The 27,997-nt window shown below is 40.0% G+C and overlaps 2 protein-coding genes across 3 annotated transcripts in view; one reads left to right on the forward strand and one right to left on the reverse strand.

Moving 5' to 3' along the window:
- LOC116034998 (NAD(P) transhydrogenase, mitochondrial-like) overlaps positions 1-17,882 on the reverse strand; it is a 34,351-nt gene extending 16,469 nt beyond the window's left edge. For both annotated transcript variants that reach the window (XR_004101254.2, XM_035994651.1), the window contains exons 1-12: positions 17,775-17,882; positions 15,643-15,854; positions 11,702-11,931; positions 11,225-11,442; positions 10,604-10,691; positions 10,344-10,432; positions 9,615-9,802; positions 9,106-9,239; positions 8,571-8,762; positions 6,638-6,791; positions 4,344-4,505; positions 1,142-1,252 (exon numbers count right to left, since the gene is read on the reverse strand). Coding sequence is in view for 1 of the 2 variants with exons in the window: in XM_035994651.1 (XP_035850544.1) it covers positions 1,142-1,252; positions 4,344-4,505; positions 6,638-6,791; positions 8,571-8,762; positions 9,106-9,239; positions 9,615-9,802; positions 10,344-10,432; positions 10,604-10,691; positions 11,225-11,442; positions 11,702-11,931; positions 15,643-15,796 (1,720 nt within the window). In the remaining variant the exon portion in view is untranslated. The remainder of the gene's footprint in view (positions 1-1,141; positions 1,253-4,343; positions 4,506-6,637; positions 6,792-8,570; positions 8,763-9,105; positions 9,240-9,614; positions 9,803-10,343; positions 10,433-10,603; positions 10,692-11,224; positions 11,443-11,701; positions 11,932-15,642; positions 15,855-17,774) is intronic.
- A 4,291-nt stretch (positions 17,883-22,173) lies between these two features.
- Positions 22,174-27,535, forward strand: ccdc80l2 (coiled-coil domain containing 80 like 2). Its single transcript, XM_031278159.2, has 12 exons — positions 22,174-22,820; positions 22,911-22,999; positions 23,163-23,336; positions 23,441-23,592; positions 23,734-24,057; positions 24,180-24,420; positions 24,601-24,757; positions 25,657-25,793; positions 26,013-26,164; positions 26,316-26,419; positions 26,704-26,784; positions 26,999-27,535. The coding sequence occupies exons 1-12, from the start codon at positions 22,544-22,546 to the stop codon at positions 27,331-27,333; spliced, it is 2,223 nt and encodes a 740-aa protein (XP_031134019.1). The 5' UTR covers positions 22,174-22,543; the 3' UTR covers positions 27,334-27,535.
- Positions 27,536-27,997: the final 462 nt, after the last annotated feature.

The following is a 27,997-nucleotide window of genomic DNA, read 5'->3' on the forward strand; positions in this document are numbered from 1 at the left end:
CTTCTGTATGTTGAGTACAGAACCTATCATGTGCCCCTGAAATCCCTAGTCATCCATTATTGCAGTCAAAACCTTTCAACAAAAGACTTACAGCTGGTCCTTTTCTAGCATGGATGTTATTTTATTTGAAGCCACTTATAAAATCAGAGTTTTACTGATAAAGCTGACGGCCTAGGCAATAACCGGAAAATATGGGATCTGATATCGCAGATTAAAATTCGGATTGTGAGAAAGTGAACATATTAAACTCAAAATATTCAACAGACCCAGGTGTTTTCCATGCATTCCCACATCTTACGGCTTGCGGAGACACAAAGGGAACAAGAAGCTACGGCCAGGGACCTGTTCCTCAAAACAGACCCACAGACTCAAAAATGTCAGGGTCTGTTTTATTGGAGCTAAATTTCACCATTGTGTTTCGTCCCTTTCCATGGAATGTTTTTTTCTGTTCCCAGGGGTTTATGGGCAATGTGGTAAACCGCTTAGAAATGTGCGTGTGGAAAGGAACCCATGTAGATGATCAAAAATGAAATTAAACTAGGTATGTCTATAAAGGCTGTGGCATTTTAGCATGCTTTGGTTAAGGGAAATCTAAAAGACTAATAGGTGGTTTTAACAGTAATGCCACAGAGCCTAGAGGGCCCTACATTTGTGGCAGGATTCACAGCCTTGCCTTGAACTTAAGAGACCTTGTGGTGCCCTGCATTGCTCACACATAGAACTTAAAGAAGCGTCGGTGGATTTTAACAAACAGGCTGAACTGATCCATTATGCAAGTTAACTATTCATTGAGTTGCGTCAAAGTCTCCCCTGGTGTCTAGCTGTGAGCTAACAGGAGAAATTAAAGTTCATGCCTCAGCCCTGGAGGAACACTCTGTTTCCCAGACCTATTAGAGAGTGATGAGTAGTATAATGACTTCAGGAACACTGTCATTATAATGGGAATTATTAAGGGTAATAGCAGGGATGAATGTGTGTGGTCCAAGCCAGAGCCACCAACTCTGGACTGAGCAGGTGGGTACAGAGGGCAGCTGCAAAACTTGGTTCGAAAGCATGTTATTGTACAATCAATATAAAACACTTTAATCGTTGCTGTAACTGGCAGGGATCACTGTGAGGTGTCTATGTGCGGGTGACTCACCAGCAATGTTGACCGAGGAGATGAAGGCAGCCAGCACAGCCAGTGTCTCAGCAGTAGTTGTTGGGGTGTAGCCACCTCCCATCAGGGACAGACCACCCACAGCCGTCAGACCTGCAGAACAAGGATATTTTAGTATTCATGAACCTCCACTTTGATTATACAGGACATTGCAACATTTGGTGAAGAAACATTAATTCAGTCATAAAAAAAGTTCATATTAACATTATTGTTTAACATCTATAGACAATTTATTTCATTCTTCAGAAAACTCAGTCTGCTTTCCACATTGGAAAAAGACAGAAATAGGGAAGATTTGGAGATAAAAGGAGAAGGAGCGAGAAAGAGAGGGAGTGTGTGTTTACCAAAAGAGGCTCAGGAAACCTTGATAACATCAGCCCTGTAATGACTTACAGGCAGTAAGATGCAACACACAGCACCCCGGGAGCCTGCATTCACACGGAATTGTGTTTGAGTACAATTTAGGCTGACTAGCAGGTAGAGAGTGTGTATGCGTACATGTTTGTGCTTGAAGTCAGTAGTGTTAGTTCGAATTTTAAATGAGGCAAATGCGAAGTTTAACCTTCTCACTAGTCTCCTTTTTTACTCTAACAAAGTCGCAAAGAAACCTGAAACCTGAAAGTGTGTCATGATGCCACTGATCATCAATTTTCTCCACAGGCTAATAATAATTACGTTTTTCTCTTATTACCAAGTTGGCACAGATGCTAGTGTCGGTAAGGTTAACTCATATGTGCATATGTACTCTTACACAGCTCCCATCCCATTTGCAATCTTGTTCTGTATGCTCAAATACACGCATTTTGCAATATTCACTAGCTGTGTTGCTCCGCTTCTCACCTCCTATTGTCATTTATGCCGTTTTTAGTAATGAACAACCTGTGTGTAAGTGCATTTAAAACATTTTGAAACATCTACAAATGCCCTCCATGTCCTGACATCTCTTCCTTGAATGGCCACTTGGGGCTGGCTCTAAAAGCGAGTCAATCCTTGTAGAGCTCCATGTTAAAATGTCCAAACTTTACAGCAGAATTAAGCATGTTTACAGTCTGGTACAAAAAACGGTTTTAGAAAACGGTAGCTAATTTCCCCGTTCATGACAACTGTATGGGGATGATTTTTTTCACCGTTTAAATTATATCAAGGCTTATAGTTATGCATAATTAAGGACGTGTCACTTTGAGTGACAGGTGGCTGCCGACAACAGGAGACTGTAGGCTTAATTCGGTCTGCCTCAGCTCCATCCGCACTACACCTCTTTGCCCATTTTTGGATTAGTCCGAGTCCTTTAATATTGGTTGTATCTGATACCGAGTCTAATACCTATATTTCCCTACTGTAAATGTAGAACAAATATGTATCTGACTCATTGAAATAACAGCTATAGCCTTCTCAATTCAGCACACCTTATTTTTCTTGAGCTACTTGATCAAAAAAAAAAAAGAAGAAGGTACAGTTACACCATTTAGGCGGAGATCAAAGGCAAGCCTGGCCACCACAACTAACAGATTAGCCAGAAAGAAAACCAATAGGCATCAGTGGACACATGCACACGACAACTATGACACATACACACATAGAGACGCTGGGTGGGCCAACGTCCTGTAGGTGTAGGTGTGTGACAAACATCAGCTACCAGGCTACAGGCAGAGTGGGACAGTGAATCAGTGCTCTGAAGTAGATTAAAGCATTTCTAGCAGACACCAGATATAAAGATCTGCCTCAATGAGCCACTGGATATGAGACCAGTGTCTGAAGAATTTTAGATGACCCAACAGTCAGAGTCACTACTGGTTGTAACACTATAATCTCCCCATGAAGAATAGAATATAACTGTCCCTCACTAAATTCCAATATGATTCCCTAATGTCTGCAAGAGAGTGTGTGTGTGTGTGTGTGTGTGTGTGTGTGTGTGTGTGTGTGTGTGTGTGTGTGTGTGTGTGTGTGTCTGTCTTTATGATGCCTGGCACAACAACAATGTTCCGTTGGTGTCACTGTTTCCATAACCACAGTTAGTCAGTGACAGAAATAATGAAGAAATATGAAGAAAAAATACCTGAAATGGGAGAAAAGGAGGAAAGGAAAACCTTCAAATTAACTTTAACATGTATTAATTTCTTTCTTTCGCAATCTCATATTCTACTGATATTCAGTGATGATCTCATCAACACAATTAAAGAAATCACATTTTTGGATGGAATTTGACAAAACTTGACAGTGTAACAGAAAATGAACTTTAAGAAGATATAACAGGGCAGATTGTAGAGGAAGAAGTTAGATTGTGTGAAGGCGGTAATGTGAAAACAGGGTATAGGTGTGTGTGCATGAGTAAACGAGCAAAGGACTGCCCTGACCCTCAAAGATCACCGACGGTGTGTTACTTCCTACCCCAGTGTGGGTCTTAAGAGTGATCAAAGCCACAAGAACACACACATGCACTTAGCTCCTAACCTCTTAACCCCACTGTGTTAAGCTGCAGCCAACAATAAGGACACAATCTTTGTGTCCTTATGTGAATGTTTTATTTGGACTCAGCGTGGCTGCAGAGACTTGCTGGACCGATACGTGACATGTTTAATTCCTCTAGCTAGGTCTTTATTTGATGTTTAAATGTTTTATGCTTTGTTTGACATATTTTATTCATATGTTTTTACTAGTGTTAGATTTAATGGTGTTTTGTTACCAAAATTTATTCTGTATGTTTCATGTTGTGCTGTTTTTTTAAGACATTTTTCCACTCTGGTAGTAAATAATAATAACAATAAAGTTACAGTCTCCTCTATTACCTCCAGTTTACTGAATTTACTAAAAGTGTTAGTATCTATGAGGAAATTGATGCTCTAATGTGTTGTTATTAATTTAAATTTATTCTTATCAAAGTTTGCAATTAAAAATAATCTCTCTAAATCTCTCTAAAGTCCGGAAACTTGAACTGGTCATATTGTAATTAATCCAGATGAATATATAAATTTAAGCAAACACGACAAAGGCAACTCCAAGCACTGATGTACTGAAAAATATTCATCATCCCATGTATTGCTATAAAGTTGTGACACTTGATCTTTGCTATAAATTTCAGATCATATTGTTTAGCCCTACCTTGTGTCTGTGGCAAGCAGGGGCTGTGTACTGGATTGCATTTTACATAAAGGCGATTGTAAAAGAAACACTGAACACAACTAACCTGAGATAGCGTTGGTGACAGACATGAGTGGGGAGTGCAGAGCAGGAGTGACTCCCCACACTGTGTGGTATCCCACAATGCCAGCCAGACCGAAGGTGGTGACGATCTGAGTGAAGGCAGCGTTGGGAGCTGACAGACCCAGACCCAGCAGGGTGGCGGCACCTGGTTAAAGAAAAAAAAAAGAGAGCTACTGTAAAAACTTGAGCGCTTGTATATATGGGGGAAGATTTTTTTTTTTTTTTAAATAATTTAAAAGCAATTGAGATAAATAACATTTAGTGTACAGTATATTTTGAACTAGAAATTGTTATTCCAGTACAGTGGTCCCCAACCTTTTTAGCTTATTACCCCATAACACAAAAGTAACTTCCACTTTCAAGCCTGTGTCCCAGGTTGAATATATCCATGCAGCGTAAGCCCAAAGAGAAGATAGAAAACTATCCAATACTTCACAAAGAAAGAGACCAAACTAGAAAGTTAGATTAAAAAAAAAGTCTAATTTTGTGTAGCAGAAATGTTTTTTTTTTCTCATCTTTCAACCCCTTTGGTCCAGAGATGGGGACTCGAGTCTGAGACTCGGACTCGAGTCGCACTTAAGTCGCACAAACAGCTGACTTCAGACTTGACTCGGACTCGACCCAAAAGACTTCAGACTTGACTTGGACTCGAGCTTCGAGACTCGTCAACAACCTGTTTTCATGCAATTATTGCTTTTTAAATCTAAATTTATTCATATATTTCTATTTTCTTTTATTGGCGCATATACGGGGAAACGTATGACGAGCTGCATGTCCCCTGCCCTTTGCCATAATGTGCGCGCACTCACATATTAAAAAAAATGCATTGACGATGGCGACACCAAGTCCTCCCGGAGCTGTCCCTGTTGTCATTAGTTTTGCTTTCAATAACTTGGTAAACAGTGGCAGTAAGCTAACAGCTACATGCAAGGTGTGTGGCACCAAGATAAATGATGCCGAATCAACAACGTCGGACTTCATCAGGCATCTCAAAACGCACCCAAATAGGTCAGTCAGTCACTCACACGCTAATGTGAAAGAGACGTTACATTTAGCATATATCGTCACAGGTAACAAGCTAACCATCGCAAAGTGTTGTGCTAATGCTGTGAACAGGCACATTGTATCTTTATAGTTAGTAGTTGCTGAGGCTCAGACATCCATGGCGCACAGGAGGCGGGACGCACGGATCCATCTCCCCAGGAACAAACTATCTTTATAGTTGTATCCATATGATGTGACAGCCTTAGGTTACTATTTCACCAGGTCCGAGGGCTAGAGGGATGTGTTAAGTAGACCCCATAAAGTCATCCCACAACTGATTTTAATACTGTACTGTATGGATGGTAGCTACAGGACATGTTTTGAATTCATAAGATTTAACAATACAGTGTTAGGGACAGATCAGATCAGGCCAGAGACTTGAGACTTGACTTGGACTCGTGGCAAAAGACTTGAGACTTGACTTGAACTTGCCCCTCAAAGACTTGAGACTTGACTTGGACTCGAGCTCAAAGACTTGAGACTCGACTTGGACTTGCAAAAAATGACTTGTGAACATCTCTGCTTTGGTCTAACAGTAGCAGTTTAATTGGATCTACATTATTTCCCCAACTATAACCACATTTTCTTTGACTGCAAGATGTGGTAGGCACTTGACCACCCATGATGTCCTTATTTCCTGTTACTTTAACAGACAGATATAATGAGCAATTAGTCTGTTACATGCCACCAGTGTCTGGTGTAAGAAAAGAAGTTATCAATATCCACGAGAGTCAAACTAAAAATTATTAAAATGACTACATTACATGCCATGCTAATAAACAATGTAAGCAGCATGAAGCAAGTTCTCACTCTGACAGCTAACACCAGCAGCTGTGTGGTGGTGGTATCGAGCACCTAAACAATGTGTGAACCGCATTAACTGCATGTGGCGCACTTACACAGAGCGCTGTGTGGCACCTTGGGAACCACTTGCTACAGCACTACTTCAAACACACACTCAGCGTGACACTATTTTTTACAATGCACACTTCCTGACACTAACAGGGTGTCTGTGTGTGTCACTTCTCACCTCCTGTGCACATTCCAGCAATAACCTTAAAAGCCAATTATTAGCCTATGCTTCACCTTCTGGTGGACCTCAACCTCCCTTAAGACCCATTGTAGACAATAAACAAGAATACAACTTGTAGATGAGCAAAGGTCTCAGATATAGCAGCTTCCTGATTTCTCTACTTCTTAGAAAATCTAAATGTAATGGCACATTCAACTAACCTCCAGTGTACATGCCAGCAGTAGTAAGTGTAGCCCTGAAGGGGGAGATTTGTGAAGCCTTCTCTTTCTGCAATTCCTGGACAGACTTGGGTTTAGGAGGAGCTGCAGTCGGCACATTGTTAGGCTGGGGAGCGGGGAACAGGTTCTGGCCATTCTGGAGATTCAGAAAATGGTATGATGTTAAAGGGAGAAAGGGGAAAAAAGAACAAACAGAAAGCTCAATCAATCTTTCCTAACCATTATATTAATGGTTTGGCTTGTCTGCACTTTATTCCCTGATCTCATCACCTGATGGTGTACAATGTCCTCTGTTGCATTCGTAAATCTGTGAAACATTAGACAATGCTGTCAAGATCAAAGTAAGCAAACTAATGATCAGTAAGCACAGTAAGTAATATCTGCATTGCAGCATCATTTATAAGATGTGTGACCATTATAGCAATCAGATACGGGTCAAATTATGGAAATATATTAGTTTGCACCAAAATAATGAACACAGCTGGACTTAGATTTATTACAGCAAAGATAGTCTCGCATTGCCAGACCTTCCTCCACACGCTGCGGAGGACAGTCTGGCTAGTCCACACAGTATTCCGGGATGGGAGAAAAACAAGCTATGGTTTACTGGCATTTCTTTAAACCATAATCGTCATGGGTGGCGCTAAGCTCCGCATGGAGCGGCTGCAAAATCGCCTCGGGAAGGAACTTGTTTTGGTGGAACATGTGTACGTTCAAAAGTTGTTTTAGTCGTGCAACAGAAAACTCAGATTGGACAGATAGTCTAGCTAGCTGTCTCAATTTATCCTGCAGAGATCTGACGAGCAGTTAACCATAGTCCTCATAAAACCACCGGAGTTTAAAATCCCAAAACAAAGAAAGCGGAACGAAAAGGACATCGGCGAAAATACACTGGAGCAATCCCGGAAGTGGAACATCGTGGATATAGACTAGAGCAAAGATAATATCTCTAAAATATAACAATGATCTATAATATAGACATATACTGTAAATGATGTGGGTCCACCTCACTGAAAAAAAATGGATATTGAAGAAAGGCTTTTTTACATTAACACATAAAACAAAAACAAACATTTTGATACAAATCCCTTACATTTGAAGAACTGTGACCCAGATATGTTGACCGGGACATTTTACATTTGAAAAATGAACTTGAAGTTGGTGACACATAGACAGCAAGCTTTTAATTTTAATGAACTGACAAATACTTGTTTGGAGAAATTTTTGTTTTGGAGTAGCAAGACTCAAAGGTGGACAGATGAACTCATAATTGAGTCATTAAAAACAAATCAAAGAATTATCAAAAGCGATAATAAAATTATGCCAAGTATTGAAGAGTAGTAGTAGTATTTAATTACTTTTAACTTAGTAGTAATTTACTGCTAAATTTAAATTGTCACAATATTAGGAACATTTGAGTCGAATTGTCTGAAAATTACCAAGAACCCATTTCTAATTGACTAAATAAATAATTGAAACAATAAATCTAAAGTAAGGCGTATGTAAGAAGCACAATGATATTTTATATTAGAGGTATCAAAGGTATCTTTGCTATGTCTTCTTTATTCCGTGTGAATGTGGTTGTATCTTTGTTATCATTATTACTGATGCCATATTCTTCACTGTTAATACTCAAACATGGATTAAAAGGTTTATGTTTATTGGGATATCACTCTGTTGGCAACTCTAAAAGGTGCTCTGAAAAGAAAGTGTAAGAAGAAAAGATTGTGTGTTCTTAGGGTGACATCTAGTGACAGTGAAAGGGACCTGCGGGACATTTTGAATGATTTTCTCTATGACTGCAAGGATCCTCAGATTTTTGTCTGTGCTGTTTATCAGCTGAGACGTGTGTGATATCTCAGCTTTAGACATACATGCATGTTTGTTCGGCTGCTGGCCACACTGGATGTCATACCTGCATGACAACAGATCCCCTTACGACGTGATCCATGGTCCCGTAGTCAAACACTTCCTTCACATTGAAGTAAAAGTTGTCCTTGTCTGGGCTGATTGCCCGCATCAACTTAGTGATGTTGTTGGAGTACAGAGTGCTGGACTGTGTCGGCAAACGGCTGGGCAGGTCTGTGTAGCCGATATGGGTCACTCCCTAAAAAAAAAAAAGTATATATATATATATATATATATATATATATATATATATATATATATATATATATATATATATATATATATATATATAAAAGACAATACTACAACAACATAAACTAAAAAACCTTGGCAGTGTTTCCCCTAGGTGGACTACTTTAGCTTGGAGGGTGGGTTTCGCTACCACCACAGCAAATTTAAGACTTTAAAGTTTCTTTAAATATGTATCAGTTACTTTTCGAAATCCGCATGAACCACTCTTCACATCGGCCCCCCAGGCTTGTACAATTATAGGGGAAACACTGCTTGGTCTTTTTGGTATGGGCGTGAGTATGTGCGCTGACCTTGTGTACTGACAGCTCTCCAGGTACTGTGGTCTCGATGTTTCCTCCAGCCTCAGCAGCCAAGTCCACCACCACTGACCCATCTTTCATGCTCTCTACCATCGGTTTGGTGATCAGAATGGGTGCACGCTTACCTGCAATGTTACAATGGAAACACAGACATCAAGGCATTATACATACTTTCCCAAGAAGTGAAACTTATTCACTACAGCTTCTGTGGATACATGGCCATACAATGTACAAAAACGACTGAAAATACAGTAATGGAACAAATGTGAAACTGTTGTAAAATATTTTCTGGTAAAGTTATTTTTAATGGTCAATATTCCGTGACTGATGCTTTTTATTTCTAAATTCTCTGACTACCTGCCCAGAATACATGTCTGACATTCTGTAATATTCCAGATATTCCCCGTCCTTTCGTTTGCTTGCCTCGGTATTGTGTCCTTCACTTTTTACATTTGCAGGCAGCGTTTACGCTGTGTGCGAGTCTGTGCTTCAGTGCATACCTGGGATAAGAGCAGTGGTGATGACAATGTCCACCTCTTGGCACTGTTTGGCAAACAGCTTCATCTCTGCCTCTATGAACTCCTTTGACATTTCCTTGGCGTAGCCTCCCTGACCCTCTCCTGACTCCTTAAAGTCCACCTCCAGCGGCTCTGCGCCCAGAGATTTAAACTGCTCCAAAGCTGCAGCTCTGGGAGAGGGGGGATAGGTTATTTCTTAGTCAGGCATAAGGAAAATATCTCTGCATGACTGGTAATGCAGGAATAACATTGTTTGTCCTTAAAACTGCACACATACACATACACAGACCACGGTTGCTGATGGAAAAATTGACAGACTTCTTTATTAAAACAACGTAAGTCTGTCTGGCATTCAAGCAGTGTTTGTTGCCACAGGACTGGAATTTTAAGGATTATAATCTATAGCAATCAAATCATGTGGAAAGTATGCAATATTGTTGTCACTGCTTCATTACCAACATTGTACCAAAACACTTTAACGTGATGGTCTTGATTAGTTTCTTTAAAGGCTTTTAATTAAGAGGGTTACATGCACATGCACAGCACATCACATGCTGCCATTGCAGATGTCAATCCGATCTGATTTAACAAATCTGATCATATTAGCAGTTGAACAAGACAATTATGTCATTTAATTCAGCACTTGTGCTCAAATAAAATCTTTGAAAGCCTTTTGCAATTCAGACATACAGTACAATATTAAAAACACACCTGGTATCAAATCCTCTGACAATGGCTCCCATAGCCCTGGCCGAACCAGCTGCTGCCAACCCAGCCACACCACCTCCAATGATCAGAACCTATTCACATTCACATGCATGACATAGTTTGGGATGGCCGGTACAGTGATTTAGCATGTTAAAAATGGCAGACACATTCACCCTTACAGTACAGTACAGTACTTAATACTTCTATTCTTTGTACAATAAAAGAAACGCTAACTACAGAAAACACACACTCATACTACACACCTTTGCAGGTGGCACTTTCCCAGCTGCTGTGATTTGTCCAGTGAAAAAGCGACCAAAGTTGTTTGCTGCCAGCACAACTGCCTTGTATCTAAAATGACAGAGAGGAACACAGAACATGCAAGTAAAACATCAAGCAATATGAATCTATATGTATGAACTGTACATGTTTAAACATGTCTAATTAAAGCTTTAGTGCGAATTTTTTGTCTCCCCCATGAGAAATTCATATCTATATGTATGCAGTTGTTAGTAGCCACAGAGGACACAGAGGATTAAAAAAACATCATGGACTCTTTAGAAGCGGTAATTATCTTCACTCGAGTTTCTGCGCTGGAAAGTCACCGGACGACACAATCTTCTGAACATAGCCATACTGAGAAGTACAGAGAGAGTTGTGTGGAGCTGATAGTCTTAATTAGCTTTGTAGCAACTCGTTTGGCAATGGCTTGAATGTAACGGACGTTCATTAATATCAAAAAGTTACGCCCTAAAGCTTTAAGACATGATTGTTAATACAGTATGTAAACACACATAAAAGTACAGTATCTATCTTAGATAGAAAATCACATCAGTGAGTCATTCAAGTAGACACGATTCCTCTTGAAGGCACCGTGTACATACCCTGCGATGTTTGCCATGGAGCTCAGTGCATCGAAACCCTGGGCGATGGTGACTCGGGGCACCTGGTCCATAGCCAGGACGGTGGCCTTCTTCTGGGACAACATGTCCATCAGCTCGGGGTTCTGAGCTGGGTAGATGAAGCTGATTAAAGTGGCGGCGTCCTTCATCATCTCCACCTCATGGACACCCAAGTCAGGGTTGAAAATGGGAGCACGAACCTGGAGAGCAGAGATATTGCTTTTAAAAAGATCAGGACAGGGGGAACGTGAGAGGGAAAACTAAATATTCCACTAAAAGCTGTAACTGTAAAAGAAGCAAAGTGTGAAAGGACATCCAATGCAGATTATGCATGAATCTATCTGCAGTAAATCCACTAACCCTTACCTTATTTACCACCTTCTCCCTCTCTCTCTCTCTAGCCTTGGTGAACTAGCAAACATCCCACCACTCATTCCCCCCCCCACACTTAAATCCTACCTTAACCAGCACATCAGATGCCAAGACATCTTTAATGTCTTTAATTGTTGCTCCAGCCTGGGCGTACTGTTCATCAGGAAACTTGGAAGGCTCTCCGGCTCCAGACTCCACGACGACGTTGAAGCCCTGTTTGATGAGCGCCTGGACACCAGTGGGAGAAAGCGCCACACGACGTTCATTCTGGAAGATTTCTTTGGGTACACCGACTGTGAGTTGTTTGTAGGCAATACCTGCAGAGGCAAAGAGAAACAGTACAGGAGCATATTACATAAGTGACAGCTGTTATAGCCATTCATGTATTCAAAACATTCCAAAACAGATACACAAACAATAAACAGGATACTGTATAGTTATTTTGTTGATTGAATAGATAATTGCAACTATTGCAGCTTTTCTCTTTCACAAGTCGGAGCTCATAATTTAAGAAATAGGAGATCAATTGAGAAAAATATCTAATTATGAACATCTCAACAGCACAGAGGAAAATACTCTCTCAGGCAGACACCTCTGCAGCTCCAAGGACAAGCTCCTCAGGAAATGGGCCATGAGCAGAGTTAAAACTGGGTCTACCAAGAATACTGTACTGTATGTGCAATGGCCTTTGTAGGCAGACAGACAATGTCAGTGTCCAGCAACAGTAACAGTAAGAGTCTACAGTCATTTTAGTTAGGGGTATTTATCATTTGGGGATCATAAATGTCTCTGTACAAAATGTAATGGCAATCCATCCTATAGGCTTGTTTTTAAGAGAACACAGTCTTGACAAATGTTTAACTGAACAACTGGCATTGCTATCTCTAGAGCCCCACGGCCAGCTTGTCATTATTTAAAGTCAGATAGTAAGATACAGACACAATGTTGTTTTCAATATACAAGTAGAAGGCTTATATTTGCTGTCCAAGAGCAAGGCACCGAACTCCCAACTGCTTGGGGCGCCTTTCAATGGGCAGCCCCCTCCCGTTAATGTATAAGTCCTGTTTGCGTGTGTGTGTGTGTGTGTGTGTGTGTGTGTGTGTGTGTGTGTGTGTGTGTGTGTGTGTGTGTGTGTGTGTATAATAACAGTGGGAAAACATCAAATTTTCCCTCTGGGATTAGTAAAGCATGTCTTCTATAAAAAAGATACAATGATTATGACAAAGACACTGAACTATTATTATTTTCAGCCAGTACATTGTGTGTCGTTTTTAGTATTAAGGTCTAGTGTCCAAGCGACAGGCAGGTCACATGTTGTTTCAGCTCCTATGGAAAATTCCACTGCAGCTCTTTCCCTCTGTCTCCTTGTCTATACATAAACACACAAGGCTCTGACAGGCTGCCTTTCCTCTCACCCTGCTGTGGTGACCCATCCTCTAGTAACCTTTGTTTAACAAAAAGCTCCACAACACAAGACAGCCAAAACACTGGTTTCCAGCTATTTGATTATTACATTTCTATAAACCAAGAGTCACCAAATGCCACTGTATGCACTGTGTGTCCCATTTGTTTCTGCCAACAAAGTCAGCACTCAGGTAGCAATCAGTTGAAGATATACACACATTGTAATGGTAAAAAAACACCTAAAATGAAATCCACAATGTACCTTTAAGGCCATGGACACAATGTGAAGAAAAAAAGACGCATTCCCATCATTTATTTCAATGAGGGTACTGTACACAGAGAGGTACAACTGATTCTCACTATGCACACCCCCACTAATGCACAGTTGGTGCCCTGTTTTCAGGTCAAATGCCTGGAAAAACACACAGAACTAGGTAGGTAGCATCTGCTAACCAAGAAGCATAATTACTGTATTTATGTCATAACACTAGTCCCACAAAAAAACATCTCCAGTACATCTAAGCTGGTAGTGCTTGCAAGATTGAGAATGGCAGTAACAGTTTGTTCATAAAGCACAGTCTCACATGGACACACTGCCTCAGTCTATAGTACTGTATGTCTATAGGCTCCCTAGAGGTCATAGCATAAGCACGTCTATATCTGCTCTCGGAGCATGTAAGCTAATACTTGTGTGCCCAGAATAGACGCTGCCAGCTGTTTTTGGCGCTAGCTAAACTGCAGGAATGTGGGCATGAACCAGGAGACAAGCACCCCTTAAACACATACATGAACCCAGCTCACACAGACATGAAGCACCTGCAACCAGCTGGTACACACACACACACACACACACACACACAGCAGGTTACTGTGTACAGCGTGAGGGTATGGGAAATGGAGAATAATGCCTGAGGGTGACATTGGGGCTGAAAGTAAATGCAGGTAGCAACACTGACCTCTAGAATAAACTTTTAAGAGGAGGGTAAAGGAAAGATGTCCTCTGTTTGCTTTTATTTACCTCTACTGGGCCTAAACAGGGGCTTATCTTCTTCAAAACAATTACAATGAAGAAGGAATTAAAAAGCAAGAAGCATGCAAAAATGACAGTGACAGATTTGTGTCCCCAGTTGCCAAGGCCAAGGAAGAGCAACGGTATGAATGAGCATACGTGTCTGTCCACTCTAATGCTGAATTTCTAAGCTCTGTCATTGTTAATGTAATGAGTATGTTGCCACCTGCCACCGTGTTGCACCTGATACACAAGTACATGAGAATGCACACAGAAGCTACAGGTGGCATTGCTTTAAATGTGGCTCAGTAGTAGTAGTAAACCATGGCTCTATAAACCTTCAACAGCTGGGTTAAAGTGTGTTAAAGTTAGAGTCCAACAGGAGCAAAATGTGCCTGGTATCCATGAAATAAACCATCCCTTTATGATCTCAATTACTTTTAGATAAACACTACCTTGAATACAGACAAGACTATACCATTGACCTCTGCTGGTGTGACATATCAGCCATAAAAAAGGAGCTAAGTCATGGGATACATGGTTATGTAACTGCTCACACATACCCAATTTTGTACCTGAGCATTTTCTCTCGAAAGTTCGAACGAAGTACACTACATGCTGCTTTTTATACTTATTGGTGCCATCATCCCCTTTCAGTTACTATGGAAAATATAGCATGTTAGCCAATAAGCCACTAGTAATTGCTGCAACTAATGTAAGAAAAAAAAAGTAAAAAAATGTAAAAAAAAAAAAAAAAAAAATTAAAAACCTTTACCTTTTTCCCAGAGCCCAAGGTGACATAATCAAATTGCTTGCTTTCTCCAATCAACAGTCAAAAACCCCAAAAGAGATTAATTGTACAACGATATAAAACTGAGAAAATTAGTGAATCTTCACAATTGAGAAGCTGGAACCAGAGAATATTTGGCATTTTTGATGATTAACGATTATTTTCTTATCAAAACATTTGCCGATCACATAAAGTACAGTAGAGTAAAACATAAAAAATGAAAGTGGTCACTTAAGAGCTACTAACTTATCAGGTTATCAGGTTAACTTATTAGCCAGGTGAGCAATCAAAAAAGGAACATTTTAACTAATTTCCAGTCTACAGTATCATACTGATCACTTATATAGGGCAGCATTTCATCTAGAGTTGATGCTAATCTTATTAGGTTATAGTTTGCCAACCAATGCATGCATGTTGCCAATAAATCAAAAGTCCAAAACTTGGCAGGCTATCAGAATATTTAAGTTTCAAATAGTTGTATTTGCAGAAAGACAGCTGGAAAAGATTTAAATGCTCCATCACAACCTCTATGCTTTCTACGTATGTTGTACATATTACATCTATGTTGTTACTGACCATTTGTCACACTGTAGAGATTGCAAGGTCATGTAACATCAGTGGAGATCTTTGCAACAACATTGTGTTGATTTCTACTGAAAGAAATCTCAGTTTTCAGGCATTGTCTTAATTGTAATGATGTTACTCTACCATTTGTAAACAAAATGTAAAATTGTTATTTGCAGTAATGTAGCATTAGATGGTTTCTGTAAATGGTTCTATTACGTTGCCCATGTCAAATCACAGTGTGTGTGCATTGTGTGTTACCTGGACTGGCACATCGTCCGAGAGCTTGGTGTGTCCTGAAAAAGCGAAGGCCCGATGATTTGATAGCACCGCCGCTCTGCAGCTTCACACAGGAAACACCGCTGAACAAAGGGGCCGAGCAGGTGGCTGACACAACACGTAGGAGGCTTGCCATGGTGCACACACACCCTACACTCACAACACCAGGAGGAGCTCAACAGGGCAGACCCCTCCTGGGAAAGAGACAGGTGAAAGATAAGGGCACCGGCAGACAGAGAGGGGAGGGGATTATAGGTAAAGAGGAATAACAGGAGGATGAAATTGTGTGAAAGAGAGGGAAAATATCTCTATCCATCATTGTCAGTTTTCAATTCAATTGCAAATACTCTCACATTTGAAAAGGTATGTACTATAAGTTGTGCCCACAAGTTCCACAGAAATATGTCCTACAGTTTCCCCTTGTGCCCTTGTGTAAGCACACACTTATGACCTATATTTATGCAACAGGTCGCACACTTCCCTACATGCGTTTACCAAAATCCACACATTTCTGGCTGTTGGAGACACATTATGAATCTGGCCATGGTATTTGCTCCAATGCAGGCATATGTGCAATTTGGTCCTATTTTCAAGGATAAAAAAATGCATAATTTACACACCTGTACATTAACATAATGATGAACAGCGTTCTTTAAATTGCAGCCTACTGAATGACTCTGAGGCAGTAAACAGCATGAGGGACAACGTGTTTACTTTAAAGGCAAACAATGCTACTGGGATAGACTGGTTAGGGTTTAAATTAGAACAGTGCAGAGTAAAGAGGCCATGTTAGTTAAAAGGTGAAAAACAGACATTGATTTAAGAGGGAAACCCAAATTAAAACTGAAAATAATAAACACCACTCCTTACTAGTGCTGAAACTAGAGCTGAAATGGTGAGTCAATTAATTGAAAATGTTGCATAATAATAATTTTGATAATCAATTAATCATTAAGGTCGTTTATCAAGAAAAAATACCTGTCATTTGCTGGTTCCAGCATCTCTAAAATAAGAATTTAACTTTCAAAAACTAAACAATTAATTGACTAAATTGCAAAACTAGTCTAATCAATTGGTGATAAAAGATAATCGTCAGTTGCAGCCCTGGAAGGCATTTCCCACTATGCAAATTAGCACAAAGGCCCAATAAAATCTTAAGAATATGTGAATCTACTAACGCCACTAATGGAGACTTAGTGGCAGAACTGACCTACTTGGTAGAATGTTATGTAGATGAGTCAAAGGATCAATAAATAATTGCATCTTATCAGTATAAGCATAGGCCGCTATCATTTCAAAGCAATGAACCTAGCAATGAATCTAACCCTCTGTAAGCATTTTGAAGGTTTCAAAGTAGGTTGTCAATTATGTCATGTCAATTATTTTTGAATATTAGTCTGTCAGAAAATAGTGAAAGTGGGTCCAAGTTGATGTCTTAAAATAACTTGTTTTGCTGAACAAAGAAACCAAAACCCAAATATATTAAAAAAATTAAGCAGCAAATCTTTACATTTTTAGAAAAGAAAATTATATGAACGATTTACCAATTATTAAGACTAGCATAAACTATTTTAAAGAGACTAAAAGAAAAACAAGCAGCCCGTGTGAGTGTTGTGTTCAGGGCTCTTATTTCACGTCAGAAAAAAACTGAAGCTGCCACATCACCAAAAAGTATCGCGGTCTAAAAATGAATTACACAGATTCAGTTAACAAATTGCCAACACTATAAAGTTAGCTCATAAAAATGGATGAACACGGCATCATATTGCAAACGCTTGGTGATTTGTCCTGAATAGATTGAACCTGGGTCAGGACTGAACGGCTTTCATAAACATCTGGCTAACGCATCTTTAACGTCTATGACCCAATAGGTGCTCGGTGACGTTTATAAACAGAATGTTACCAGACAGTTGTCATTTTGTCTGGGAAATGTAGCCGGGGTCGAAAGCTAACATTTAAGCTAACTTTAGCTGGCAGCTAATACACATCTGTCTCGTGCATGTCTGCGAAGTATGACTCAAAAAGCCCCCTACACAAGCACAGAAATGCAAACGGAAACAAATGCATGCTGAAAAGTGAGAGTGGGAAGGATAGCGGCAGACAACTCGACTGACCTTTGCAAATAGTCCTGGCTCTGCTCAGCACAGGCGAACTCTCTGTCGACCCGGAAGATGTCTGGTGAAAGCATCCGACATGAGAGTATTATGGGATCATATGAGAAGATGCATCAGAGGATATCCGATGACTTTGTATGTGCTGTCACTGATGAGGCATAACAAAAACATACACATTGAAGTCTACCCAACAGTTTACTCATTTATTTAATTAATTGACAGTAACATTAATGTCCAAATGTTGTATTATCACAAACATGATCAGTTACAGTAAAGGCAGTTCATTTAGGCACTCGTTTTGTTTAAAAGTTTGTTTAAGTTTGTTGGAAGCATTATGCACGGCGAGTAGATCTCTAAATAGACAAACGATGCAAATACATATTCGATGATGAAGAAATTGATTAATAAAGCATACAGTATACGTGTATTCTACTATATCAGGAATGGCGTCCCAAAACGTACTGAAGATGCAACTCTATATACTTCCACTGAGGAGCGCTCTTTTACCATTTTATATTCAGCATTGCGCTGTGGGATACAATTTGGTCTGTCAATCTTTTTTAGGATCCATTTTCCTTCTACACTAAAGCTTAAAAATATGACTTGCACATGGACTAACATCTGAATATGCCTTCAAAAAATCCTGTTAAGAGGGCATGGGGCAATGCAACATCCATCCACCCATCCATTATCTATACCATTTTATCCTTTGCACAGGGGACTGGATATATCTGTTCACACTGGGTGAGAGATTAACAGGTTGACAGGGTCTGATGGTATGGAAATAAAGCAGGAACCACCTTAAACTACTTATTTTTTTCTTTTTTCTTTTTAAATACTTTATTTTCATTTTCTCATAACAGTCACACAATACACTAGACAAAACAGTATAAAAAAAGCAGAAACAGACAGCGAAAAGAAACAAAGAAACAAAAATACACACACACAACAGTATCAGAGTACAAGATCAAAGCTTGCTCAGATTAAGGGCGCAGCAAACATAAATCAGACATTTAGGTCTCATCAAGCAATATCAGAAAAGGTTTGCACACCTTCAAGAAGTGTTTTTGTGAATTCCTTTTGTTAAACCGAATCTGTTCCATCTTAGCCATAGAAAGCATTTCATTGAGCCACCTCCTGAAACAATTCTCAATTAAAAAATGACCGCAAACCAGCAGTGACACATAGTGAAGGTGGAGCTTTAGAGGCCCCAGGAGCTCTGGAGAACGTAGTTTATTTTGCCCAGTTGCTAATCCAGGCTTGCAGATATGTACAAACATGTTTGATTACATATTTTCTGGAAATACATTTTCCCTTTTCAATAATATGTTTTGATATTCCAAAGGAAGTACATCTACTGATAGGCCTACAAACAAAATACAATGGGCATTTTTCTGGGAACATTTTTGGGGGAGGTATATGCGCCTAAAAGCTTGTTTGATGGAAATTTCTTTGTATTTTTTTAATATAAGTACAGTAACAGTAACATAATATAATGATACGTTTATTTTTAACTTTGTTTACCAAAATTGTACACTATGTTAAAACATACTTAAAGTATGTGTTTTTTCTACCTGTATCTTTAGAATAGGTGTCATTTTCTCTTGTAATGCACCTGTGATACGTTCCATTTAGTGTACTGGTATGTCCTATAATATTATTGTTAGCTGCCATTAGTTGTAATTGTGTGATTTACAGTATATCCTTTTAACTAAATGTATTCTATATGTATACAAATAGATCTTCACTTTGCACAGCATCCCCACCCTAATTCCCCTTTTGAACACCTGGCCCTCATTTTGGGAAGTGTAACTGATGCAGATAATCATACACACACACTGTGTGAGATCCAGTGTTTTCAGTCATTTGGACGGTGGTGTGAGGTCACTGGAAAGGGTGCTTTAGACATTGTTGCGCAGTATGTGTATTCTAAAGCAGTGGTTCTCAAACTTTTTTTCAATAATGTACCCCCTTTGAATTGTGTTTTTAAGCCAAGTACCCCCTGACCAACGCAAAACATTTTTGTTAGAAAAGAAAGTCTATATAAAGAGGAACAATACAGTGTCGACAGTGATAGATTTACTAAACAATACCAACCTTGTAACTGAAAAACATTTAAATGCTACATTTCAAATGTTCAGACTCCATCATGTAATTCATTCATTATTACAGCATAATTATTTTAGGAATTACGCATGACATATTTTTAAATGAGCATTTTGCAAAAATCTCACGTACCCTCTACAGTACTCCAAAGTGAACAAACATTTGAGAAACACTTTTCCAAAGCATCACTTCATTATAAACAGATGTGGGCGAGTAGGATATCTGAACTGTTTCTTTCACATGTTTCTGGATGCTTTATAACTTCCATGATACATAATGAAATAGAATATAAGGTCACTGGAGCCCATTCTCTCCTCTCCAGCACCATTACACAATGTGTTTGCTGAATTGTCACATGCATGTTGCCTCGTTCCTCCAGTGCTGATGTGCTATAAATGTTTTACTTTTGAGGGACAGATTGCGTTTGTGTTTCTGTGCTTGTAGAGACACATAGAAGGTGGTTGGCTTCCTTTTAACTGTAAATCTTGAATATGAGGAACAGGAGCAATGCGTTATTTCTTTATCTTATTATCAGCATATCTATTCACTCTGCACCAGCACATCCCTTCACTGACTGTACAGTACAATATATGAACTGTGTATACATGATATATACTCTCTTTCTCATACACATACTGATCATCTGGTTCTCTTTATCAGGCTCAGAGAGTGGAATGCATTGTTGTTACGCCTGGTTCTCATTTCAGCGTTTCACCCTAAAGACAGCTCTTCTAATTGCATTGGCTTTGCTTGATTGTCTTTGGTTTTCTTTTTCTCCTAATGTTCTGTCTTCATTTCTTTTTCTTCCTCAGTGATTAAAACTATAAATGTAACCAACACACGTTGTGAGGTCAGGGAGCAGGTGGATGAACATTTCTGATCATAACGCCCCATAACAGTCATAGTTTTCAGTAATTTCAAAGTGTGTAACACTACCTGTCTGTGTACCTCGCTCTGTTAAGTATATGCATGTGTTTATATCATATCATTCATTGCATATCCATCTTTTATTCTAAAAAAAAAAAAACCTCTCCTCTTTTCCTTGAGGCCATGTGTGCTGTCCATGTTATTTTGAAAATCAAGGATAGAATGAATACCCTTGACAATTGTCAAATAATGTTGATTGACTGTTGAATGTTGGATTATTGTACATCAGAGGCCATCAAAATTTGGATTTATGGTGACTGACCCTGGCCTTACATAAAAAGGAGTAAACAATAGGATCATGGATCAATCCTATTCCCATTCCCATATGGATTTTATCAGAACTCACTCATCTCACTGCTGCTGTCAACTTCATTTTAGTTTTTGCTTCATGTTTGTGCTCTGAGCTTAGATTGTTCCCTTATTTGTAGCCCTATAAAGCTCCACATTTTGAAAATAAGTGATTACTTACTTAAAAAAAAAAAAAAGGCTGTACATTAAAGAGTCAAGTTTATGGTTATAAGTTTGTGGAGCCATGTGGTCTTATGCTAATATCAGCTGTTTAAAGGGACAATTCTAGGTCTGATTCCTGGTGGGAACTGATAGTACACATGGTTGTGCATTAAGTGATAGATTCAGACTTTGGTTAAGATTTTAGTTGGTGGAGCATTTATGGGGCAGTAGTGGGAGGGATGATTACCTTTTTCCTTGCAGAAAGTCTTCAGGGTTAACTCGCCTGTGGGCACATTTGCCTCATAAGCCCAACTTTGAACTGGTGTGAACTTTCCTAGACTTGTGGCATCCATTAGCCTGTCTGGGTTATTTATGGTTGAGGAGGCCATTTCCCTTCATTAAAAAGCTTTAACTCCCGTTGAACAAATGGCTTTAAAGTGAACTGCTTTCACTCTAATCTCTCACTTTAACCCCTTTATTCTGTCAATGCTCAGTTTTTCTTATTTTTTACCCCTCCTCCATGTACGAGGCAGCCTAAAATAGTCAGTGCCAGTCTCTGATGGATGGTGACAAATGTTAAAATAAAAAACACTGTCAAATCTTCACCACGTGTAATAATGCAAGAAATTTGAGGTCAGAGCAGCACAGCTGAAGCAAGCACGTCTTTATTTTTTTTAAATGGACATTAAAGTCACCCCCAGTCAGCTGTGGGACAAAGCAGCACCACACACAAAGTGTGTGCTGTGAGATTTTGAGAGAGAGAGAGAGAGAGAGAGAGAGAGAGAGAGAGAGAGATTTTTTTCAGCAAGAAAATGCTTTGAAGTCCCAGAAAATTCCAGGAGTTTCCTGTTAACGATCCTTGTGTATAACGTGAACCAGGAGTGTGTGTGTGTGTGTGTGTGTGTGTTTGAAGGAGAGCGAAGTCTCCCCAGTCAGTCTCTCTCTCTGGTGAGAGGGATTAACATCACTGCAGCCTTTGCTGTCCTTTTACCTTCGAGATTCATGTCAGATTTGGTCCACCTGTTTCTTTTAAGGACACCGAATTCTTCGGCCTTTAATGGGGTTCTGAATTGGGATTCAACATATGGAAATTTCTCAGTTTTGTGCCTGTTGATCTAGAGCTTTTAAACTCCTAAATCACTTTTGAATCCATCTTGTCTGTTTCAGATGCAACACTGATGCCTACGATCTAGCACGAATGCATTTTTAATCAGAGGGGGATTTGTGAGCCGCTAACCAGTTCCAGCTGATCAACAAACCAACCACTCAACAGTCAGTCAGTAAGGATGTTTCATTTCTATAAGTCACACTTGCCTCTGCTGTTGTTTGCTGCTCTGTGGAGCCTCAGCTACCCAAGTTTGCTTACCGCCTGGCCGGGCATCAGTCGCAGCAAGCCCAAGGATCATCTGGACCCTAATGTGCGGGACTGGGGAGACTATTCAGACCTGCCTCCGGGGATTGAGCAGGGGTTGGGGTTGGACGAAGAACATGGAGACAACAGAGGAGTTGGAGAGTCCTCATCAAGCCTGGCTACGGAGCTGGATTTCCTGGCTGACTTTGCAGGCAAGACAAATGTACTGATCAGCTGATGTATCTACTTGTCTGTTTACCTAATTACAGTACTGTACCTCCACCCCCTTTACTCCACTCCAGGTAAAAAGCGACTGTGGGTGATAACAGCCCCATCACACAATGACCACTACCTTCGTTTGATGGAGAAACAGCTGGAAGACATGGAACAGGTACTGTACTGATTTATTTTACACCCGTTTGAGATTATCTTTCTATTCTGTTTCATTTGCTTTGGGAAATATACAAAAGAATTTCACTAAAAGCAGTCCCCTTTCTATCTGTTCTGTAACTCCTTTTCTTTCTTTCTTTTGTGTCTCTCCCTGACTCTCTCAGAAAGGGCTCAACTGCCGTCTAGCAGAAAGAGACACATTCATCATCACCATCATCCAGAACGCCATGATGGAAGGTCGAATCCAGAAAACAACTCTCCAAGGAGACGCCACAGTGGAGAGCCTGGACCCTGACACAGTTAGCAAACTGCTGCACTACCTGGAGCTCACCAGCCAGGTAAGCTGTTAGTATCTTGACAAGATATAAGCATGTTACAGACATTGAATTATTTATTTTAATTCAGTTGACATTTAGTTTTCATACTGTACCAATTGTTTCAGGAGCAAGGGTTCACCATGCTGGTTCTGAAGAAGAACCTTCGGCTCAGTGAGCGCTTCCCCTATGCGGTCCGTGTTGAGGCAGTTTTGGAACTCATTGATAATTTCCCCATGAGGAAGCTGGAGAAGATGACAAGAAAAGGATCCAATTTGAGGTTCCATTATAACACTAATAGAGAACGGAGGAAGAATTTTCACAAGTTCATTCAGTCCACTTTCAATTTAAATTGGTGCTTTTTGTAGGAAGAATGACCATAATTTCAAAGTTTGGAAAACTATGTTTTTATTTTATTTAGGTGTAAAATCACTAAAAAGAAGGTTGTGATGAAAAGGAAAAAGATGAAGAAGAAGATGGTACTGAGCCCTCAGAGGCAAGGGAATATGACTTCAGTTGTGGCATTACAAAGAAAACCTCCCTTGGACAAAAAAGCTGTCCTGAAGAGTAAAATCCAGGATATACTGAGTGGACGGTCGAGGTTTGTTATCCGTACGGGGCCTGCTGTGGGGTCCACGAAGGGAAAGGCTTCGACCAGTAGTGGCCGAGCCACTTCTAATGGACAGGAAAGAGTGCACAGCCCTACATCTGTGTCAAAGAGCAACGAAGACGTGACGAAAGACAGGTGCTATCTTCATATTTATATCATATTTTGTGTTCCCATCTGGTCTGTCATGCTTCCTCATCCCCCTTTTTTTTAGTGCTGGATGAACATCAAAGTAATTTCTTTTTTCTGTTCTACTGCAGGCCTGACTCCACTGTTGAAGAAGGGAAGAGAAGACATGAAGGGAAAAACAGTGAAGATAAAAAAGGGCAAAATGTAAAGGATGCCACACAGGAAAAACAGAGCTCTAAGAAGAAGGGTAAAGGGAAAAAAGGTAGGAAAGGGAAAGGAAGAGGGAAAAAGTCCAACAGAGAGGCCAGTGAGAATGATAAAACAGCGCTGAAGAAGTTTTTGGACAGTTTAAAGGGGAGAAGAAGGTTAATGGTGAGAACTTTCTCTTTTTGCATCCTGTTGTCTACTTTTTTCTCCCTGTCTTTTATCTCTAGTCCTGTTGTACATCCACATTATAAATGCATGCAAAGATGCATGGACCTTCAAGACATCTGCGCCTCCCTATCATTCATTTGAAGCGATGTATATCTGTGTGTGTTGTCCTGGTACTAGTTGATCTCAACGCCCAGCAGAGATGCAACACTGTACATCCAGCAGAAAGACGACAGCGAAAAACATCACTGTGACCTCGCTATTAGGATGATCACCGTGGCGACCATTGTGGGAAGCGGAAGTGACGCCACGCTCACGCTGCGACACCACCAGCTCGGTATGGAGTATGGAGTGTTTGTACACGTTTGTGTGTTTAAATGAGGCTGTTTGTTTTCAAATTTGCATCTAAAACATTTGGTTAGGTTCTCTCTAGGGGTGATCCAAGTAATCGGAAAATCTTGAGCAGATGTTTTTACATATATAACTACTGTTGGACTATTCTGAACCAAAAGAGGAACACGTTGTATTATTTAACCAAGGCGTGACCAAAAGCAAATATGTTGCTTCCATAGTTAAAGCAGTGGAGGTTTAATTCAATAGGTCTGAAACAGTGAATTTCTTCCCTCTTGTATTTGTTATAAAAAGAAAATCATACTGGTGTTTTTTAAGCCTCATCCTCTTTACTTTACTTAAATTTATTTTCAAAACAAGCAGCTATAGTCTGCTTTGTGATTGTGCTGCCAACATTTGTTATTGTGCGGTGGTGTTTTTATATGATGTGGATACTTCCAAGAGAGGCAGCAGCTGAACAGCAGCCATTTCAATGGAAAACAAGACTCTACAGCCATGCTAGCGGCTCTGAGGGTGCACTAAAGCACACACAGTGGTACTTTGAGCTAAATGATAACACATCTTATTGCGTTATCATGCCAACTTTTGCTAAATTAGCAGGAAACACAAACTACAGCTGAGGCTGATGGGAATGTCGTTTGTTTTGTAGGTATTTGGTCATAAACCAAAGTACTGGAAATCAGACGTGCAATAAATACTGTCCTCCAAGGTTATATGGTTCAAACATTTTTCAGAGGTGGTGAATCAACTTTATGGTGTTTTGTGTCATAGTTATTGTCGTCGTGGTTATACTGGGTTGCATTACACTAAGGTGTCCCCTGGTATTTTGTCTGCACCCTTTATATCCATGCAGACACATTTATTCATTTATTTTGTGTGTTTCAGAGTCGGAGCCTCCACTCAGTGACCAATCAGAACATTTCTCAGATTCAGGCCTGGCCTCTGTGTTGAGAGCAGAGCTCGGCCTGTCGTCCTCTGACCTCTTCTCCATGACCGTCACAGACTATGACATTAAGCCCAATGTATGAGTCTCCTCTGCACTTTTTCTCTCTTCTTATATGGATTTGATAAATGATAAGGGTTTAGTGGTCCTGTTGTTGTCTGTTGTCTATGGTCTGTTGTCTGTCTGCCTATCTGATGAGCTGTATGGTGCAAGATGAATTTCCGAAAAGATCAATAAATGTGTATCTAGACTTGTTTCTCTGTTTTTTTTGCCTAATTAGCTTTTATCTTTCCCTTAGAGAGTCTTTGAGGCTCCTCCATCAAGTACTGCTCTGTTCGAGTACATTGACAACTTTCCATCAAGGCGCTCAGAAAAAGAAAAGGAAAGGAGGAGTCCTCCGTCCTGCTCCAATGGCAAGCAAAAGCCTGGAGCTGAGAATTCACTGCTCAGGTACTGTACTGTAATCCAGTGCTAATTATTAACTAATACTACAACAAGACAAACAACATATGGAGCCTCTTCAGGTATCATGTAACAGTCACATAATACTGACATATAGACCAACATTTAAACTTAAAGCGCTGTTTCTATGGATGTTTAGGTTCATGTCTAAGAGGAGACTGCTGGTCATCTCTGCGCCGTCTGAGGACGACTACTCCTTCCAACAGCAGCATTCTGCTCTCAGTGGACAGGAGTGTCACCTGGGTCAGGAACACGCCAAGCATACATCTGCTAAACAATAAACTGTCTGTCTGCTCTGTAGTTTTTTGGCGCAATATGAAAATGTTACAACAGAGCCACGTTTCTTCTCTGACATTCAAACCAACACTGTGTTTGCCTTATTTGGCAGATTTACATAATGTACAGAAGTGTATTGCATAATTTGTACAATAATATATTCTTATTTATACTATAAAACACTGTATTATGCTACCTGCACACTGTATTATGCTGCCTCCTGACTACCTGATTTGTGGGTCTTTCTGCAGGCATTCGCCACTTTGCCATGTTGAAGCTGACTGGAACTGGAGACAAAGCGTCAGGAACGGTTGAACTATTTCCCCTTAACGGTGAGTCACAGTAATGTGAGGCAGTACAGGTACATGGGACTGTGATGGAAAAAGTACCTGTATTGTCAATGTTGTGTATATTAATGTAAATATACAGAGACATGCCCAACATTTTTTTAATTTAAGGTTGAACTGAGTTGTCTTTTTAAATCCCCTTTTAAGGTGTTTTCTAAAGTGCAACAACTTACTTTTCACCTTGTCACTCTTCCTCCAGGTCGTAGTCAGAGTGAAGTTGAGCCGTTATCCCGTGACATGGTCAACAATCTGAGAGAACAGCTGAAGATCAGTAAGGACTATTTCAGCATGCTGGTTGTGGGGAAGGATAGCGATGTCAAGGCGTGGTTCCCATCACCCATGTGGTCCCTGGATAGCATCTATGACCTGGTGGACTCCATGGAGCTACGCCTCCAGGAGGAGAAGCTGCAGAAGAAACTGGGGATCCACTGCCCTGAGGACAGAGGGAGAGGAGGCAGTGAGGGGGGACATTATCACGGCTATGATGAAGACGGGGCGGAGGAGACGTACTTGTATCACCAGTCAGAGGAATGATGAGAAAGAAGGAGGAAGAAGATTCAGTGGAGTGAAGAAAAGCTACCTGAATTCTTGAGATGACTACGCAAATACATGAACACACAAAAGCAAGTTAAAGATGAATATTTTATGTTAATACGTAATACGTTTGAAAAGCAGTGCAGAACATATTGGAATGTTTCATTCAAGAAAGTCTTAATAAAAGCATATGTGCACCCTTCAACTGTTTTTTAGAAAACGTGGTGTTCTGTTATTGTTTGCTAATTATAGCAACAGTTTGACAAGAAGAAAGTCCATCCAAGGCCGAGCAGATTGTGCTTTTTGGCAACACTTCTGTCCACTCTTTTTCAAACACATTCACAAAAATAGAAAGCCGAACATGTGTTGTTTTTTAAAGAGCTGCCGTCTTCAGACACCTCAGGGTCAGTAAAACAAAGAGTTGTTGATGCTGGATTCGTAACATGCCTCAGGACATCCTTTTATAACAGTTCTTAAAAAAAACCCATTATTTAACCTTCTGCAAAGGCTTTCAGTACTTAAAAAAAAACATACCATCAGTGGAACCAAAAACAGTTTTTGGTTTTATACATTTATCTACAAACAAACACACAAACATTATTTTATAATAAGGAGAGTGTGATTCATATAGACATAGACCAGGGGTCAGCAACCTTTACTACCA

This window comes from Sander lucioperca, chromosome 1 (genome assembly GCF_008315115.2).
Source record: "Sander lucioperca isolate FBNREF2018 chromosome 1, SLUC_FBN_1.2, whole genome shotgun sequence".
Taxonomy (NCBI): domain Eukaryota; kingdom Metazoa; phylum Chordata; class Actinopteri; order Perciformes; family Percidae; genus Sander; species Sander lucioperca.